The sequence below is a fragment of the Apteryx rowi genome, unplaced genomic scaffold (genome assembly GCF_003343035.1).
Source record: "Apteryx rowi isolate R43461 unplaced genomic scaffold, aptRow1 scaffold_41, whole genome shotgun sequence".
Lineage (NCBI taxonomy): Eukaryota > Metazoa > Chordata > Aves > Apterygiformes > Apterygidae > Apteryx > Apteryx rowi.
In genome coordinates, this window is record NW_020450621.1 from 2,674,784 (window position 1) to 2,694,447 (window position 19,664).

Here is a 19,664-nt window from a genome sequence, read left to right on the forward strand (position 1 = left end):
CTTTAGAATTCAGAGAATATGTAGTCCCAAAGGGAGTATATTTGGAAGTAAACTATGTTTTGAGCAGATAACTTGAGGTTACATTAGAGAATGAACAACCACTTTTTTCCAGAAGAATGTGAAATATATTCCAGTATACAAATAAAAGCCTCTTTCAGGTGTTAACCAATGAATTTTTAGAATTACTATGTAATAAGTGAGCTCATATGGAAGTCTTAAAAGACTTATGTTTCCTGTTCTTAATTGTTCCTTCCTGGGCCTTTATTCATCTATGCTGTAAATGATTGGAAAAAGCAGATTTATGAACATGACCTTGTTTTTTTTTGTTTTGTTTTTGACTACATTTCAGAGACATACAGCTTCACTTTTTTTTTTTTAAATCCTTCAGAGCTGGAAAACAATATCATATTTTCCCATGTATGTACTTGCCTCCTGGGCTCATGGAAGTAGCACAGACTTTTGTGTTAGCCAGACCTCCTTATGAACAGCAATCGTACAAGCTGTTGTGCAATTTCCTTAAGATAAGTGTGTTGTTTGATTTCTACATCCATTGGCTTAAGCTTAAGGAAGCATTTAAAACAATGCAATAACCATGCTGAACTATGTGGGCAGACTTGGTCAATTTAAAAATGAGCTTTCTATTTGGTGATCCTCTGTTCCCATTATGCCATTCTGACATGATTCTCGGATGCATTTGCTTCATCTCGGATATGTTGAAATTATATGAATGTCTGGCTATTTGAAAATTAATATTTTACTGATTTGAAGGTAAATATGAAAATAGCCCTTCCAAAGTACTGCATTCATAAATTACCTCTTTAGTGATTTGACAAAAACTAAAACCTCAAAACTATACAGTTAAATTAGTTTTTTCCTTCTTAAGAACTTGAAATCTGTGCCGAATTTCATTAGCCCTAAATGTGAATTTGCCTTTCCATGTTCAGTGATTTTTTTTTTTTTAAAGCACCAGTTCAGTCATATTCAGTCACTGTTCTGTGTGTGTGTACATGTGTTAAAAATATATGTGTGTGTATATCCTTCACTGGATAGGAGGAGACTATCAGCGGATTTGACAGTGGGGGGGAGGGAAATGATAATGTTCTTATGAAGATAGTATCACTACCACAATCGGGATAAAATGACTATCAGGAAGAAGCAGAATATAGGAACCCTTCATGACATGTGCACTGTGCTTATGTCAATTTGCTTCTCTGTTTGTGTGGTTTTTAGGGGGAGCTGGAGCGTCAGCTTCTTCAGGCGAATCCCATTCTGGAATCCTTTGGGAATGCAAAGACAGTGAAAAATGACAACTCCTCCCGTTTTGTGAGTTATTCCTTTTCTCTGGAGAGTCTGTAGATCTGGATTATTGTTTATGAAAAATGCCATTTTTATGAGTTTATCTAACTGGTGTTGGAAGCTTTCTTTGCTCCTTTCCCTCCATGAATTCAGGTTCTCTTATAGTACTTTCCACATTGTGTTAGAGTCACTRGAGATATGTCCCAAGTGGCTTTTGGCAAAGCTTGCTTTAATTTTATCTGGTCTCTGACTTCATCCAACCTTGAATTAATAGTAGCATTTGTAGTGTAACAATATAACTTTGCCACAGAGCTAAACTGGCTTGCATGCGCAAATTGCCAGTGAACTCTGATAAAGGATGAAGAGCTATGGCATCTAAATGGGGTATTGTCAAATATGTAGCCTTCCTATCAATAGTTATGACTTTACAAATTGATTGGTTTGGAGAGAACATCCTTAATTTTTTTTTTTTTTAAAAGCACAAAACTTGCAGATAAAAACCTCTCTAAACTTACATGATCTTCTGACAGCTTTCCTGAAGGAAAGCCGATATGACTTAAAGGTGTTGAAATCTCATGTAGTTGGTTGATGTTTCTGTTGGGTCAGTGCCTTCTGTTTCACCTGCTGTTATAGTAGTAAATAACTGCTTTTTGAAGTGTTCCATTGTTTTCAAACTCCTGGTGGAGTTCAGGGTGAATACCCATTTACCACTTTCTAAAATTTCCTTTAAGAAAAAGCTATCTCCTATTTCAGGGGAAAGATGTTTTCAGTGCAACTTTAAAACTGTCTAGGAGTTTGTAAATCTTTCCTCTTTAAAAACACAAGCAGACAAACTAAAATCTAAACTAAATCTTACAGAACAAATGAAAGATTTTTTTTTTTGGCTGCCTTGACATTTCAACAATTGCTTGAACTTATATGGGTGAACTTAACTCAGACAGTGAGGCCTCTGGAAAGCTGTATAGCTAAATACTTCAGATAGTCCCTATCAATCAAGAAAGGAAAGCACTGTAGAAATGCAAGCTTAATCTTATAGCCATATTATTTACAATAATGATTGATGCTTATACACACTGGGTATAGGATTTATAAAGTCAACAGGTTTCACTGTCCAGTAATTCTTCTTTGTTCTGTTTCTTGAATCTATCAGAGTGCACTAATTTAATGAAGATACTTTTTTGTCCTGAAAGATGTTAGCATCTGTTCTGTATTATGTTGAAGTCTGCATTGCCATCATGAACATAATCAGTCAGATGGCTCCAGCTCTATTTTTGTAAAAAGAGTATGTATAATGCACTCCAGATGGTGTCGTCTTTATTAAAAAACAAAAAAAAACAAAAAAACTTTTAGTAACAAGCATTTTAAAATCTGATTAAAAAAATTATATCCTCCCCAAATTGAGAAGTGCAGTTATTCAGCACATACAGGCTTGGCAATTTTTACTACGCAGCGTGAAGACACCAGCCTGTTCCCTACTTGCTGTAATAGGCTAATGTTAAGTCAACTTTTTCTACAAAATGCAGTGTTCTTTTTCAGGAAATAAAGACTCTTTAGTTTGCAGCGGATAGGGAAGTGGTCTTGTTGGGTTCATAATCCAAAACTAATTGCYGCTTTCCTTCCTATGTGGTTTTTAAAAAGCCATGTAGTTTAGCACAGTAACGGCAGCGTAAACAAACCGCTGTTGTTGAGCCGAGTGGTTATCTAACTGTGATAACGTAAAGATTCATAGCAACATTGACCAGTGCTAGCTAAAAGGATGAATTAACACTTTGCTTTTAAGAAGATGAACTAGATCAGCGACCTTTCTAGTTTAGACTTCAATGGTGAAAGAACTTCTAGGCCGAAAGCACCTTTCCCTCTCTTCTGATGTATCAGCTGGTGCAATGATTGCATTTCCTCTCAATTTCATTCAYGGATTTGTAACTTGATAGCAGAAATTAAATAACTTTTAAAGGTGAAACTGAGTAAAGTGCTTCTGAAATATGTTAGAAAAAGCCACTGACTAGACCTTATGCAGTGCTTCAGTTTTCATGTTACCTGTGTCAAATTCAAGCCATGTCCTTCTAAGAGAAGGTTCCATGTTATCCATTCTGGGGTAGAGAAAGCTGTCATGTTATTCCTGACATGCTAGTGCGGACACATGCATCATGTATCTAGCCTGTTGACTGAACATTAGAAAAAGTCAGTTTGTGCTTTGTATCAGTTATGAATTTGTTTTTTTGGAACTTTTACAAAGCAAAAAAGTATAAAGCTTTAGTTACAAATTGAGCTTAGAGTATTCTGTGTCTTCATACTCAGTTAATACTTGAAAACAAGCCCTGTTTCTCATAGTAGTCAGATTAGTTCCATTGGCTTTCCAAACAAACTGCAGATTAAGCGATATTGAACCACTGAAGCCAATGTAAAGAATTCCACCAGTATTCTTAAGACTCGGACAAACAATTTTTTGGGTTGACGACAAAAAATTGCAGTCTCGGAGCGGTTGTTTTGCTCTGAGACTAAGTCCAGGTGAGGCTGGTAGGTTATAACTTTCTCTAGATTCAATGGTATGGTTGGGGGGAGAAGCTTGGTAAGTCTTGTGCACACGAACCTTWCTTTGACTTCTTTGGCTTTATCAGGGAAGTTGGGGAGAAGAGCAGGGTTTTGTAGTAAGAAGTTAGGAAGACTCAAATGACTGCAGTAACTTATTTAGGCGCTGTAATTCTGCAGCATGACAGTACATGCCCGAAGCTTTTACTAGATCAGGCCCACGCTAGAATACATGTACTCTACCTGTTTGTAGAATAGAATATTTAATATGGAGATTAGTAGTACAGTCCCTGAGCTGAATAGATTTGCCAAACAGGCAATTCACTTTAAAGTAGTAATAGCTCTAGGCTGCCAGATGTGAGATATGAGAGGATGTGATACAGATGTGAGGATTTGGATACTGATTGCAAGAACGGCTTTCAGATGATCTCCACAAAACATGTTAGCAGGTGGCTTTGTGCAGATCCCATCAAAGCAAGTGTTTAAATAGCTGTTGGCAAATTGCTATGAAACTTCCTAATCCCCCAAACCTGTTTATATGGAGATAGCGAAGCAGAGAAACTGGAAGCAATGAAAGCAGAGATCTCGGTGTGGTCACTGGGTGTTCCCACTGGCTTCTTTACACATTTGCAACCGGTGGGAACACCTACAGTTTGAGCACAAACTTGAGATACGGTAGCAGTGCTGTTACAAGTGCTCCAATTCCAAGGCAGACCGTATTGTGCTGTTGTGAATGTTTGTGACCAAGTGACCAAACAGGTTGGGGAACTGATGTGGCTTAAAATGGGTTTAGTTGGTTTCAGCTCTGATATTCAACATAATACGTATGCCAGCAACCGTTTTCTTCCCAAGACCCACTCTACATGTGGAAATTCTGCTCTTTATTTGGTCATTTGTGGGTGAAAGGAGACGTGTGTAGAAGAAAGAAGTATACTGGCTGCCTCCCAGTCCTCTTTTTACCAACTGCTAGGAAAAAAGACCATGCAGATAGCAGCCATCCTGGTTTTGGAAGTGGAAAAAGAAGCAGGGTGGTCTGAAATTCAGGGTTGCTGCAGATGAAGCAAGTGTACTGATGCCTAGAGATGCTGGTATTCTGTAGAAATGTGTACATTTAAAATCCAATGTTGCTATGCTTTTATCACCCTTAGACAGCACACTTTGTCAGTGTGAGAATTTTAGTTTCTCTTTTAGGAAAAAGTAATCTTTCATAAGGCTGGATTACAGATATACCTAGAATAAGTATTCTTTGAGCTTTAGAAAGTGTGTGTTTGCAGAATAGCGTATTCCATTGAAATGATAATTGAATACATTGAATGGGAAAGATTGTATTTGAATGTGAAATGTGCAAGCAGCGCTGTTTTCATATAGAGAGCTTAATCTTCTTAATCAAAAAATACTCAATTGCAAAAAAAAAAAATTCTCTTTTCTTTGCAGGGCAAGTTTATTAGGATTAACTTTGATGTCACTGGTTACATTGTTGGGGCCAACATTGAGACATGTATCCTACTTAAGCAATGCAACCTCAGTGTAAAACAAGTTTCCTGATTTTCTTCCTAACCCTTGAATTCATTGAAATGCATTGAAAGATGAACATATATTTTTAGGTTCTTTTAACAACATCTCCCTCTTCCTTTCTTTCAATCAAATATCAGAAAGTCAGCATGTTGCCTCATGCTTAGAAATCAGATATCGCAAAGCTTCGCGCTCCTGAAATCTGCTGAATTTGCTGACCAGCCTCGAAAACAGGGCGTTGTTCACTAGAGAAACCATTGAAAGTCAATTTGCTCTCTGAAAATTTCCTTAGAAAAGGCACTTTCCTGTTCAGAAGTTGACCTCTTTTGCTGTTCTCTTGTGCCAAAAGTTTGGATTTCCTCTCATCAGTGCTGCATAAGCAACATTTGCACTGGGAGGAGGYGACACTCGCCATAAAGTGATGGAATTGGTAGTGCTGTCAGTGCTGGGTCAGCTTCTGTTTTCTTGGTTCTTCTAGATCCCAATATGCATTCAGTATTAATTGCTCGTAGATCTTGTGTTGCTGAAGCCTAATTCGGTTTTAGCTTTAAGGTCTGCTTTTATTTAGAATTGCTTAAGAAGAGGAAAAACACACTTATACTGAAAACCTTTCTCTCAAGTTGCTTTATTTACATTATACTAGAAATACTGTGTGTGTGTGTGTATACATATATATATATATACACACACATGTGTATAATATGTGCCTATACACACACACTTAATTTCTAGTCTTTTTAGCCTGTTTTCTGGGTGAATAGCAGTAGGGTGGTCATAATGTTTTTGTGAAATCAGAAGTCTTGGTAAACAAAATATCTTGTATTAATCATGAACCACTAGTGCTGCAATTAAGCTTTCATTCTATGCCTATGTTTTAAACTGCTTAATTTAATTTTAAATGCAGTGCATATTCGGTACTGTCACAAAAGAATTTCCCCAAAGGCTGCAGAAGACCTATATTTATTCAAAATATGTTTTAATGTTAAGATATTCTTTCATTAAACATTCAGCATAGGAATGAATATAACTTTTTGCTTTTATGAAAGTTCAGATGAACTGTTTTCCAAGGGTTTTGTGATAAAAGGAGGATTTACTGTAAGGGAATTTTTTCTTAACTCACCCTTATCAGTAACTTGTGTCATCTCAAATAGCTGTCCCATGTTTGTCTTTCAATAGGGCATATCAAGAAATGAAAATATAAACAACGTTATAGCTTTTGGCAACTTATTTGTTCCACAAATTTTAATTTGGAAACTCATTAAAGGTAATGAAGAATAGTATGTTAAAATGCAAGGCTTAAAAGAAATGAAGAAGTACTTTGTAGTTCAGCTGCTGCTGGCGTTTTGATACTTCAGGATTCTGCTATGACCTTARCAGAAGTGATTAGAAAAGAATGACCAACTTCCTCTCTCACTTGGACTTTAGTTGATCCATTGCAGACATTTGTCCCCTGTATATTCTAGGGAAGCTCAAACAGCATCCAAGAAGTTAGCGTGCTGGAATTAAATGTGGGCTTCTGTCTGTCTGAATTTGAAGCCGTTCATCTGAAGTTACCAAAAGTTCATGGAAGACAATCTTGTCATTATTATTAAAGTGCCTTTGGTCCTTAAGTAATTACATAGCTTGCTTTGGAACACAGTGGTGTTTTGTTGTTTTTTTTTCGTTTAAAAAAAAGTGTGAAATCCTTGACTAGTTATAATCAGACTTGTTGGAGAAGTCTCGCGCTGTTCGTCAGGCTAAGGATGAACGGACATTTCATATCTTCTATCAACTGCTAGCTGGAGCAGGAGAACACCTGAAGTGTAAGTTCTCATTTTGTAAACCTGTTGCTTCCGCATTCAGGATTTGCTCATTTTGGTGCTAAGACACTCGAGTTTGAACTATTCTTTGCGCTTGAAATAGTAAGTTCTAAAAGGGGAGTAGAAAGCCAGGTCCTCTATACTGTATCAAGTATGTTGTCAAGCAGATGTTGCGTTTCAAGCAAACGGCTTCTACGTGGCAAAGTCCAACCTGGGCAGTCTGTAGTGTATTCAGTCTCTGGGAATCAGTGGATTGAAGCTGCAGGACTCTCGGCTGATCAGTAACAAAGGAGCAACAGCCGGATCCGTTCTGGACCGTGCCTTCAAACTGGTTAGAATAACAGCCTGTTTGCCAAAACATGATGAAATCCTGAGGTCTTCTTCAGCCTAGCAGTACTGTATTGGTTATCTTCTCCCCTTTTCCCTTGCTAACTAGGAACTCCTGTTAAGTTGTGATAAGCGCAACTATTTGAAGGTACAGACTTCTGAGAAACGTTTCAATCTTTCTCCTCCCATAGTAGATAAATTTGTGTTTAGCATCCTTGATGTGGTGGTTATCAAGACCCAACTGTCTTCTGCCTATTACCTTTCAATATAGGTAGTTGTTTGGATACCCCAAATAGCAATCTGAGATTATGTTAGTTCGGAGTCGGGTACTGTTCTGTTTACAGGCTTAATGCATTAAAGAGCTAATGTAGGTTGCTACAGATAGGGATTCTGTGAATCTAGCTTTAACTTTTAAGGTATACTCATATCTTTAGCATTTCAGAAGAATCAATTACTAAGCTGGTATAATGTCTTGTAGCCTGGTTATTTGAGTAATTGATTTAGTAAACTGTAGTTTGCTTATTTAGTGAAAACTGAATCCAGTTGAGTGTGAACAGTATTTCTTTAGCTTTTTCTTTCCTTCTCCCCCCTGCCCCTCCCAACACAGCTGACTTGCTGCTTGAAGGATTCAACAATTACAGATTTTTATCTAATGGTTACATCCCCATTCCTGGGCAACAAGATAAGGACAACTTTCAGGAGACTATGGAAGCCATGCATATCATGGGATTTTCGCATGAGGAGATCTTATGTAAGTTATTAAGCTTTCTGAATTTCTAGTGTACTTGCTTGTCTCTTGGGCAACTGCGCGTGCATGTGCGCGCGCACACACACACACACACTTGCTAATTTAATGTGACCAAATTTAATGTTTCAATGTCTTGACAGCCTGCAGCAAATGCTTGTTTAACATAAGGTAGAGCTAATAAAGCCATTTGCCTACGAAGCACAGTATAAACTTTATTTCCTTTGTGAATTCGTGCTTAAGATTTGGAAGGAAAGTGACACATAACAGAAAACTTCATTATAACATTTATTATTTATTCACTTATTTTAAACGCAGCCATGCTGAAAGTGGTGTCTTCAGTGCTACAATTTGGAAATATTTCCTTTAAGAAGGAGAGAAACACTGATCAAGCTTCTATGCCAGAGAATACTGGTAAGTTGATCACATTTGCATGGTTTACTATAACTTGAGTTGTAGTTTTCTTCCTATTGTTTGTTTAGTGCATATTTTTGAAAGTATAGAGCAGTCTTCTGAGATTCCTTGGTAAAGTTTTGTGCCAGAAAGAGGCCATGATTGTGATGGTAGTGGCCAGCAGGCAATTTTTAAAACTCTCTTGACTTCCATTCTCTTAATGCAAACAGAAATTAAATAGCTATCAACAGAATTTATGCTGTTTGCATTGCTTCTAAACTTTGAACAAGTATTTCAGCTGTAGTCTTGTTTATTGCTTATCTGCAAAGCCTTAAGCACTAGGAAAAAGTGTATGCTTAAAAACATTTGTTTTATTTGGTTCTTGACATCAGTTTTCTTGCCAACGATAAGAATTCTGAAGCCAAGCTCAACTTCCATAGTGAAATGGCTGAACATAAGCATGCTGTATTTAAAAAATCTGATTTCTGAAGTAGTGTGGCAGTGTGACTAAAGCCTTAATTTATCAGTTAACACCTTAAAGTGCAATCAGCATTTTGAGGAGTTTGTTCCTTCGCAAAGAATATGGTCCTTGAAGCAGTTTTCAGATTTTTAATTTAGTACTTCAGTTCCAGCCTTTAAATGCTGTCATGGAAAACAAGGTTGTAGAACTGATTTCAGTGCAAAGACCAGAAAGAATCATCATTCACAGGACCTGCTGCACGTGTGCAATTCAATTCTTTTGTCTGCGGCTTGTTTTATATTTTCCTAAATTGCTGTGCGAGTAATTTTTGCCATTGCTGACAGTGGTGGCCTTCTGCCCAAGTGCTCCAGCTAGCAGGTATGGATTAAAGCTTGATAATCAATGACTTGACATTTGGCTGACAGTTGGCAGTTTGAGTTTTGCAGGGAGTTAGGAAGATTTGAGGGAGTGGGAGAAGGGTTGTTTTTTTTGGACTTCTTTGCCAGCTGGGGCAGCTGTTGCCTCTTTAAAAGATATGATCAAGAAACCTGTAGATTCTTCTTACTTCCAGACTATCTTGACTTTTATTACTGTTGGGTTTTTTTTGGACGTAAAATTGTGAGTTACTCTGAAGAAAGATACTGAGAAGCTCATATCATAGTTGAAACATGTTGCCGTTTTTGTGTATTTAAAAATTACTTTATTTGGCTACCCGTTCTTTGCTAGTATATCCTTTTGAAAACACTGAGGGTGACTGATCTCTCTCTGTTTGTTGTCTGTATTGTCACATCTCAGCGTAACAGGTTTCCCTAGCTTTTACTCCAGAGAAATAGGTGTGTCTTGGTAGCGGTTCATCCTGTTTGTAGGCAAATGTCTCAAATAAGTCTCTCCATAGACTAGAATTTGTATGGGTAGTGAAGATGTGAACTTGGACAACATGAATTTCAAGCAGATATGGAAAAATAAATTCTATGCTATAGAAGTAATCAACTAGTGCATCTGGCACAAATACCAGTTTCAATTATAGATATGAGTGATGACAAGAATCCACGTAGCCTTCATGGATGAAGGAAGAGGGGAGAAGCTGTCTTTACAGAACTATTCCATAGTTAATACTTATTTTCAAAGTTGAGTAATACTTACCAGATCTGGAAGAAGCCTTTCTGCTGAAAGGGCAGAGATCTCAAGGCACTGAATTAAAAAAAGTTTATTAAAGTGCCTTTCTGAAACATTAGTCAACTTAAAGAAGCCAAATGACCCAGGCAGGACAAACCTTCCAAGTGTTTACAACCATCTCCCTCATGTTGTGGTGTTTTCCGTGCCGTCTCCAAACTTATAAAAACCTAACAAATAATGCAGTTCATAGACAAACAAGATGAATTGTTTTCTTTAGTAGAAGATTCATCAAGCTGAAAACAGTGTGAAACAATCCTATCTGTAGAAGTGGTATGCTTTACAAGCAGAACTGAGCTTTCAATGGTTTCCTTTCTTCACAATGAAGACCCTGAAATGCTGACTGCAACTTCCTTTTGCACCTGAATCAGACGTGATTTTAGTGGTACCTCCAAGTCAGTTGGCTGTTACTGTATTATGTTATATTACAAGCTCAGCAAACAGGGACAACAAAATTGGCTCTTCTTTCGTGAATATGAAACCCTGAATGTGATGTCTGGAGTACTGCATGGGGGAAAATAACTTATTTCTTAATCTATAGTGTCTGTCATACGATATTCATTATGCCACACTACAAAGTTGATTTGAGAGTGCTGAGTAGCTCCATCCCACTTTCATGTGTGTGTGTTTAAGATCCTTAGGACATCTAGTACTAGACACCTAATGTTGTGGGTTTTATCTGATATGCTGATGTGCATGTTTATACTCAGAGCACAGAAGTGCTCCTCTATGTAGCTAAAATGAAATCGGTGCTGAGTTTGTGATGTTACCCTAATTTCACTGATTAAGTTGTGTTTTGATTCGTGAGCCCTTCTAATGAATATGTGGCCAGAGCGTCTCAGACATTGACAGCGAGTAACAGTGTTTTCAGTACTAGCACAGATACTTATGTGTGTTGGCATTAGCATCTATTTTTCAAGGCCGATTTGTGAAAACAGCTTTGTTTCTTTTTGCCAGCAAATGAATGAGCTACCAAAGTAGAAGGATAAGGAGTTAAAACGCTTGCTAGATGCAGCATGGAGGGCTTCCTGCTAAAGGGCAACGCTTACCCAGGCCTAAAAATACCTTCAGCGTCACGTTCATTTTTAGAAATCTGAAGTCATAAACACCTATTGGAAAGTTCCCTTAGGAAAAGGGATTGATGCAAGAGGAATACATAAAGATAGCGTGCGTAGTATGTTATTTTAAATAACTGACACGAAACCAGAAAAGTTTGTGCTGTCTAAAGAATGTGAGCTCCTGTYTGTAGTGTTATTCTAAACAAAATATTATAAATACTTGCTTTAAATCATTTAAATAAAGTGATTTGATATCTTCTCTAACAGAAATGCCCATAACATTACGCTGGTATACCTGCCTAAATTAACACACAGTTTATTAGGCCACTTTAGTTGTAATGAAGCTGATGTGATCATACTGTGYTTTTTTTCTGGACATGTTAAAAATGAATGTGCCTTATCAAAATAACAAAACGAACACTCATGGCCAATAATCTGTTATGTGACCTGCCTGCAATTTTATGAAATCTAGTGTTTTCCCCGCTTTGTTAAGGAAATTCAGCAGTGTATTTCTGTGAACGTTACGCCAACCTTTGAGAAGAAAGTCTTTCTCCGATGCAGGCTGCGTGATAGAGTCGGTCTGTTGTCCACAGGACAGAAGTGCGTCTCCCTGACCTTATTTTTGAACGGCTCTTAAACTTTTAAGCTGGCACTTGACCGCCTTTGTTTGTAGCTTGTTTTCACTGATGTTGCTAGTTGCTGTGGAGAGTCGAGGATTTAAGTGCTTGCGTTTATTACTTTGATCTCCAGTTGCACAGAAACTCTGCCATCTACTGGGGATGAATGTAATGGAGTTCACCCGAGCCATACTGACACCGCGCATCAAAGTTGGCAGAGACTACGTTCAGAAAGCCCAGACCAAAGAACAAGTAAGCTCTGGTGCTTAAAAGATGACGTGAAACTGTATCTAACTTTTAATAGAGAGCGTTGGGATTAAATAGGTACTGCCACCAACTTTGTTTGAACTTACTGTCTATAGTAAATGTTATATGGTAAAAACCCATAGTACAGTAGAAGAAACCTTTCCTTTTCCTTGACCTTCTGCTGGTCTCATCTTTTAATGCAGTTGTACATACAAAATATTCAGAGAGCTTTTATTTTTATCCAACAGTTTAAAACCATGTTTTCATAACATTAATCAAACTGCATACTGTTTCTACTGCTTGCTTTTGTTCCTCAGTGGTATTAACTGCCTTAAACGTCTTCTGTTACTTAGTTATTTTTGATAACATCCATGTCTGTGTTCTTTTGATGACTTCTCCAGAAAAAATAAATTTTATGTGTTTGATTTTTTTCAGGCAGACTTTGCAGTGGAAGCCTTGGCAAAGGCCACCTATGAACGCCTCTTCCGCTGGCTTGTTCACCGCATTAATAAAGCTTTGGACAGGACCAAACGACAGGGAGCATCTTTCATTGGAATTCTGGATATTGCTGGATTTGAAATCTTTGAGGTATTTTAAATAGATTTTACATATATACATGTATATACACATATATATACACACATACATATATATACACACATATTTTAAATAGATTTTATGTGTGTGTGTATATATATATATGTATAATTAGATTTTTTTTTTCTTTTTGCTCTCCCTCTTATTGTACATTCAGGCCTAGCAGTTGGTCTAGAACCGCTGAATGCGTACATGTTCCAAGGCTGCAGGAGGGTTTTGTGTTCTGTAGCACATGAATGCTTCGAATACACTAAACTACAGTGCTGAAAAGTCATGCTCTAATCTAAACCATTTTTTATAAGTGTTGGTTCTACAACAGTGGGTTTTTTTTCCTGTTACACATTAGTTTACCATATGTAACAGGGAACATAAGAGATTGAGTAATGTGTTTGCCAATTTTCTTTAAAATATGTATTGCAGAGTTTCAGGGAATTGCCTTGTAAGGTCAGATTTTTTTTTGCTTCCAAATATGCAATCRATCCTGTCATTGAATTGCTCGTGCTTACTAATGTTATTTTGTAGTTGAACTCCTTTGAGCAACTCTGCATTAACTATACCAATGAGAAGCTTCAGCAGTTATTCAACCACACGATGTTTATCCTGGAGCAAGAGGAATACCAGCGAGAGGGTATAGAGTGGAACTTCATTGACTTTGGACTGGATCTGCAGCCTTGCATTGACTTAATAGAAAGACCTGTAAGTTTCTGAGTTTATAATGCTCAGAGGAGAGGAGATCTGATATGAGTTTGTCTTTTAGTGCTTGCAAATATTAGGACTGTGCTCAAATGTCTTGTGGAGCTGTAACAAGAAGTGACAACCTAAATCCCAAGTCTAAAATACCATGTATTAGCTCAGCATTCTTATACCCTAACATCAGGACATTAAATCCATGAAGGATAAGTCCTTTTACTAAAGATATTAAGCTACTATTTTTATACTTTTTTCACCTAGAACTAATGAAGTCTTTAGTCCCGTCACCTTCATATTAAACCATGACATTGCATTACAGGAGCTTTAGTGTGGTGGCTCAGTTAAAAAGGTTTTCAAGACTGAGTAAAACTTCATTTGAAATCAATAGCAAAATTCCTGAAACTTAGTTTAGAGTAGAATTTTCCCCATCAATCTGCCTTGTGAATAGTATCTTAAGTTTTGTTAACACTGCACTGCTTAATAAATTCTTCTAGTTGCTCCATGTGTGGAAGCTGAAGATGGTTTCAAAGAGCAGAAGAGGCAGTTGGTTTTTGACTCCTGAAAGGAGCAGCAGAAGTGTGCCATTAGTCAGAATTTTGTGACCTGTTTTATTAAACCTAGGGTGTTACAGTTACTACTGTTGTACGTTTAACTGTGTTTACTCCAGAATACATGTAAAGTACGTAAAGTGTCTTTGCTGCCTGTGGTGCTGTACATCCTGAAGAGCAGCAAAAGCCAATGAGGCTTTTTTGCCTTTTTTTTCCCCCCTCTTCTTTAGATCAAGAAAAGGGAAATCTTGTTTCACTTGTCAAAATTCTTCACTTTGTGCGGAACTTCAGTAAGTTCTGCCTCCTTTGAAGGTAAAATCTCTGCCAAAAAGTCTGGGTGGAGAATTGTGGATGTTTTCAATATGCAGATACGCAGATGAATATCCTAAAGTGCATCAAATCACTTTGACTTTTTTGAAAAGCCAATGGCAGTACCTTAACTGTTCTATAAATGAAGTCATAAGGATATGCAATACCACGTAGTAGGCACATATAATCATCTCTCTTCGCATGTGTAGACTTCACATGCACAAGAAACTTCTGAAGTATTAAATCATTATAAACTTTTTCTGTTGCCTTACTGTGTACTTCAGTCCGTCTTCCCTGAGGAAAACGATCCTGTCAAACAATTCTGCAGCTGTAAAATGCAGATTTTAGTTCCCTGCTCCATTTTAAGAATAAACAAACCTTCTAAAGGAGTGCTTAAATTATATGGAGAGAGAGGTAGTATATCAAACTTTGCTGACTGTTCAAGCTGAGCCTGCTGAGTCTCCCTGGATGCTGCTGCTGGATATCAATGCAGGGTTTGGCAAGGGGAGGCTTAGTGGCTGCCACAGTAATAGAGTGGCTGGGAGGGATAATTGCCTTCCGTTTTGCCCATATTAAAGCATAACATTAGCCACTGTGGAAATGTGGATGAGTTGCTGCGTGCGGATGTGTCACAGAAATGTTGGTTGATAGGGAACTCTGGAGGTCACCTATTCCAATCTCTGCTCAAAGCAGGGCTGCTGCCAGCGGTAAATCAAGTCAGCTATGGCTAGATCCATATATACTGGCATTAATTTGTTTGAACCGGTTGTTATGTCTGTCTTCTAACTGGACTCACCTAAAGCTGGTTTTAATTTAGATCAGATTGGAGTTGATCTAGATGCTATTTGCTTTGTCATTCAATGGTGTTTTGAATGCAATGGCTTTTTTTTAATATTAAATATTGAAATACTCTGTTTTAAATATTAACACAGATTTAATGCAATTGAATTTCAGGCAAATCCTCCTGGTGTGTTAGCTTTACTGGATGAAGAGTGCTGGTTCCCTAAAGCTACTGACAAGACCTTTGTGGAAAAACTAGTCCAAGAGCAAGGAACCCACTCTAAATTCCAAAAGCCAAGACAACTAAAGGACAAAGCGGATTTCTGCATTATTCACTATGCAGGGAAGGTAAGGGTTAAATGTTGAATCTTTGGTTAGAAATGTTGCTTTTGGGAAAGTGTTATGAAGTACTAGCTATGAAATTTAGAAATATTTGTGCAGGAAAGGGGCCTTGTTTTATTTTCTTGGGCACATTCAGGAGTGCTGTGATGGAACTCTTTTTCCTACATAAAAGGCAAAGCTGAAAAATTTTAATTGGATACTAAACAAATACTTGATTTCAGTTTTGTTGTCAGATCTTCTGTGTATCTTGTAGGTGAGTTTTTGGGGACTTTTAGTGAAAGAAATCCTATTGTGAATTTGTGTGTTTCCAAGCTGATTTTCAAAACTGGCTGCTTGAAGATGTGCTGAGTCAATACCATCATCTTTACTTTTATCCCACCAGTTCATGTAATGACTTTCTGTATAGCCCCTTTCATAGCTAAAGATGATATAGCTAAAGATCATATCTTTGTCTTTACTGTTAATTTGGTCTTTTGCTTTTTGAAGGGCTGAGGTCAGATGTAGCACTGGACAGGACCGTGAAGTAACTGTGAAATTCTTGTCAGCATTTTATGGAAATGTAGGAATGGATGAAACCTTCACGATTGTTAAGTCCATTCCATAAGGCCGTGCTATAACGAATTTCATAGATACTTAATCTTAGAACCAAATTTTGCCCTGATATATAAAGTGACTGTGCTAATGGTTAAGAGCTATCCTTTAATTTTGATTTAAAGTATTAATGGGTCATTGTTATCTATTCATTAATGTCAGTGGTGGCAACTAGATAAGAGAATTGTAGCAAAAAGTGAAGTAAATATTTTGTTATATCAATACTTAAAACAGTAACTTAGAAATAGTAAACTCGTCACTGTTAATGCAATGTTTCACAACTAACCTGTTCAAAGACTTATTAAAACCTTTAGGTAAATAACACAGAGTGAAATAACTTGATGCCTTAGAGCTGAGAAGTAATTGTTTTAAAGAGCAGTTTACTTCTGTCAAACTGAGTGGGCTTTTGTGATACTGGCATTACAGTGTGTATCTTCCTCTGACCAGAAGACACTTTTCAGTTTTCCATCAGAAAGTATCTTTCCTTCAAAACTGAAATGCTTTTTTAAAATAGCTTTTCCTGCAGAAAGTACTAAGATGATGATCTGGTCTGTTTTTRAATGGTGGAAACATTTAAATTTGGCTTTCCTTCCAAAGACGTTATTTAAAAATAGATAACTTTCTGGTTGAAGCAAAAACATGCTAGTCTACACAGGAGAAGTTTTGTTGGACTTGAGAGGTTTTAGGACTCTGTTTTGGGCTGGGATGAAATCCATGTCGGTAGATTTGTGTTTTCAACTGCTGAGCTATACTTTTTTTTGCAAACCACAGTATTGGTTCTGTCAAGATAAGAGCATTGTTTGTTTTCCCTGTGGAATGAACTGTTTAAGTATAGCTGTTAGAGTCAAATTAAAAATATTCATGTTGCAGCACATTCTTAATTTACTGTCCTATGATTTAGATAAAGTAATTAGGGTCTTGGTACTGGAGCTGTTTTTACATTTCCACAGTGAAGCCTCATTTTTGACAGTAACACTAGTTTGAAAATGTATACCAGTTATTAGTAAGAAAGTCAGATTACTGATTTTTAAAATAATATTTAGTCTACTCTTATAAAAGAATAATTGTTTTAGTGGTACTCTGAGCTGTTCTGAGGAGATATGACATTTGCTTGCTCTGACTTAGTTGTGAAGAGAATGGGAGAAAAATTCAAATACTATTTTGAAACTTTTTTTTAGCTAGTAAATCTAAAACTAAAGTTGATAGTCTCTTTAATCATGTGCGACTTTGCTGCTCTACAGGTAGACTACAAGGCAGATGAGTGGTTGATGAAGAACATGGACCCTCTGAATGACAATGTGGCTACGCTCTTGCACCAGTCTTCTGACAAATTTGTTGCAGAGCTGTGGAAGGATGGTAAGAGATCATGCTCCAAGTACACAGGCTATACAGATTTAACCTTTTTAGATGAGTTATGGTTTTTGTGCATGTTTCCCACCACCCTCCACCTCGAGTTGTAAATATCTACAGCATTTTCTCTATTGTTTAGCACCGAAAGTACCACAGGGGAGCTGGGTTGCTCCTATGGTCCCCTGCACATGTACCATTTCTGATTAGCTGCTTTTCATGTTCATTATTTGAACTAATATTCACTTACTACTTGTTACCCTCTGTCAAATTTCATCTCTAGAATCATGTCCAAAATTCTTAATTTTACTTGTTACAGTGAAGTCCTGAGTATAAATAGCTGTAGTGATACTGCTGTTAATAAAATGTCGCCTTCTGTGAGCACCAGCACAATTATTTCTCATAAACAGCCATACTAGTGCTTACAGATGTTGCATTTTAAAACCAAAATCCAATATTACTGCTATTCAACAGCACACTGCTAGTATCCCTGCACATCAGCTTAATGTATTTCTCACTGTTTTTACCAAAATACTCCAAGAAGCAGAAATAACCTAGTAAATACTTAGCAGGGACTTTTCTACCTTTAGATTTTTTTCCTTTATGGTATATTAATTACAGACAGTATATTTACATGTCACAGTATATTAATCCTGTAGTTTCTTACTCCGGGAGGAAAACAAGCTTATGATGTTGATGATGCTGTAGGTTACTACTGAGCTGATAAGAGTTTCCTCCTTATTCTCAGGAATAGTTACTTACTTGGTTCAGCTACAGAGAGCAGTTTTATTAAATCTATACAATAAATATACATGATGTTTTGGTTGGGGATCTGCTCCTTTCCTTTTGAGTACAGGCATASAAGTGAAAGAGTTTCAATACAAATACTCCACACCTGCTTCCACAGATTATTGAAATGTGCATGGAATATGTTGTGGCCTAATTGCTTTTGTAGCACAATATAAAGTCTGCTTGCAATTGATAAACCTGTTCTGTATACTAACTGAAGTGTCTTGTGTATCTGCTCTTCTGTCTTTCTGTTTTCACTGTTTCTCTGCCTTAGAGATTCAGACTATTCAGAGAGCCTGTTTCTATGACAGTATTACTGGTCTTCATGATCCACCAGGTGAATGGATATAAAAATCATAGGTCTCCTAAAGGCAGGGCTGTTGTATCTACAGGAAAACCATTTTTGCTCGTAGGCTTGCATGAACTTTTCATTTCATGCTAAATTTAGGTATACCTCCACAAGGCAAATGTTTCTGAGTGCATACCTATTCAGTTGCTGCTGCATACATATAGCATTTATATTTTATGCATTGCATTTAAGCATTGCAAATGAAAAGGTCTGTTGCTTCCTAGTTCCATGTTGAGATGCAGAATCGCTTCTTAAATGATAACTCTTGTAGCTCCAAGTATTTGAGACAGTGTATAGGCATTTTTAGTATTATCAAGCCTCTTTCTGCAGTCCAACATTGACAAAACTCTGAAATGTTTTAGAATGTGGATGTATTTTGGGGGAGAAGAGGTGAAGAATGTATTAAAAATTAGAATGAGTGCTGCAGTTGCAGTGGAGTAGTAAATGAAATAGATTTCTTCCAGACTTCCTGGAATTGTTTTTATTTAAAAACCTCTTTTCAACATTTATATTTCCCTTTTTAGAAGCTGCACACTTTTTGTTTCTTTAAAGGAACTAAGACATCGGCAAAAACATTTCTTATTTGAAATATTTACTTTGAAGACGCTTTAGATATTTTATCCAACCACTTCCTCCTCCCTCCCTTTTTCCTCTCCCCAAGTTTTGAAATATGTGTTTGTGACCACATGGAGCTTGTTACCTTCAAATTTTCTAATTTTTACTTGGGTTTATCCTCCAATAATATCCTTGTGATATACTGCATACTTGTGGAAACTAGTGGTGTTTCCTAAGACAGTTATTTGAGGGCTTGAGTTCAAAGACTTCAGCCAACGGGTGATAGTCCAGTCATACTGTTCAATGGCCTCTCTTAGCCTGTAGGAAAAGGTCACGCTTAACTTTAATATTCCTCATTTAAATGTTAGTAACCTTATAATAAGTTGGAGGATAGAGGGGAGAAAAACAAAAGRTGCACTATAAAATATCGTCACAAAAAAAGTATGTGGTCTTAGACAGCTGAATGATGTCCAGTCACTGGCGGTGTCTGTTGGATGCATGTTTCTAATACTTATAAAATGTTTTGTTCAACCTCTGTAAAATTCCAAGTAATTCTTATCCCATTTTCTTCTTTAAACTAAATGTGTGGGATACAATCTTATGAACCTTTAC

At 37.1% G+C, this 19,664-nt stretch overlaps 1 protein-coding gene across 1 annotated transcript in view; it reads left to right on the forward strand.

The window, feature by feature from the left end:
* MYH10 (myosin heavy chain 10) overlaps window positions 1–19,664 on the forward strand; it is a 105,771-nt gene that overhangs the window by 56,050 nt on the left and 30,057 nt on the right. Inside the window, exons 5-14 of the mRNA XM_026075687.1 lie at window positions 1,231–1,323; window positions 5,260–5,323; window positions 7,041–7,139; window positions 8,071–8,214; window positions 8,527–8,622; window positions 12,043–12,161; window positions 12,591–12,743; window positions 13,275–13,448; window positions 15,254–15,427; window positions 17,254–17,368. Of these exons, the coding sequence (XP_025931472.1) occupies window positions 1,231–1,323; window positions 5,260–5,323; window positions 7,041–7,139; window positions 8,071–8,214; window positions 8,527–8,622; window positions 12,043–12,161; window positions 12,591–12,743; window positions 13,275–13,448; window positions 15,254–15,427; window positions 17,254–17,368 (1,231 nt within the window). The remainder of the gene's footprint in view (window positions 1–1,230; window positions 1,324–5,259; window positions 5,324–7,040; window positions 7,140–8,070; window positions 8,215–8,526; window positions 8,623–12,042; window positions 12,162–12,590; window positions 12,744–13,274; window positions 13,449–15,253; window positions 15,428–17,253; window positions 17,369–19,664) is intronic.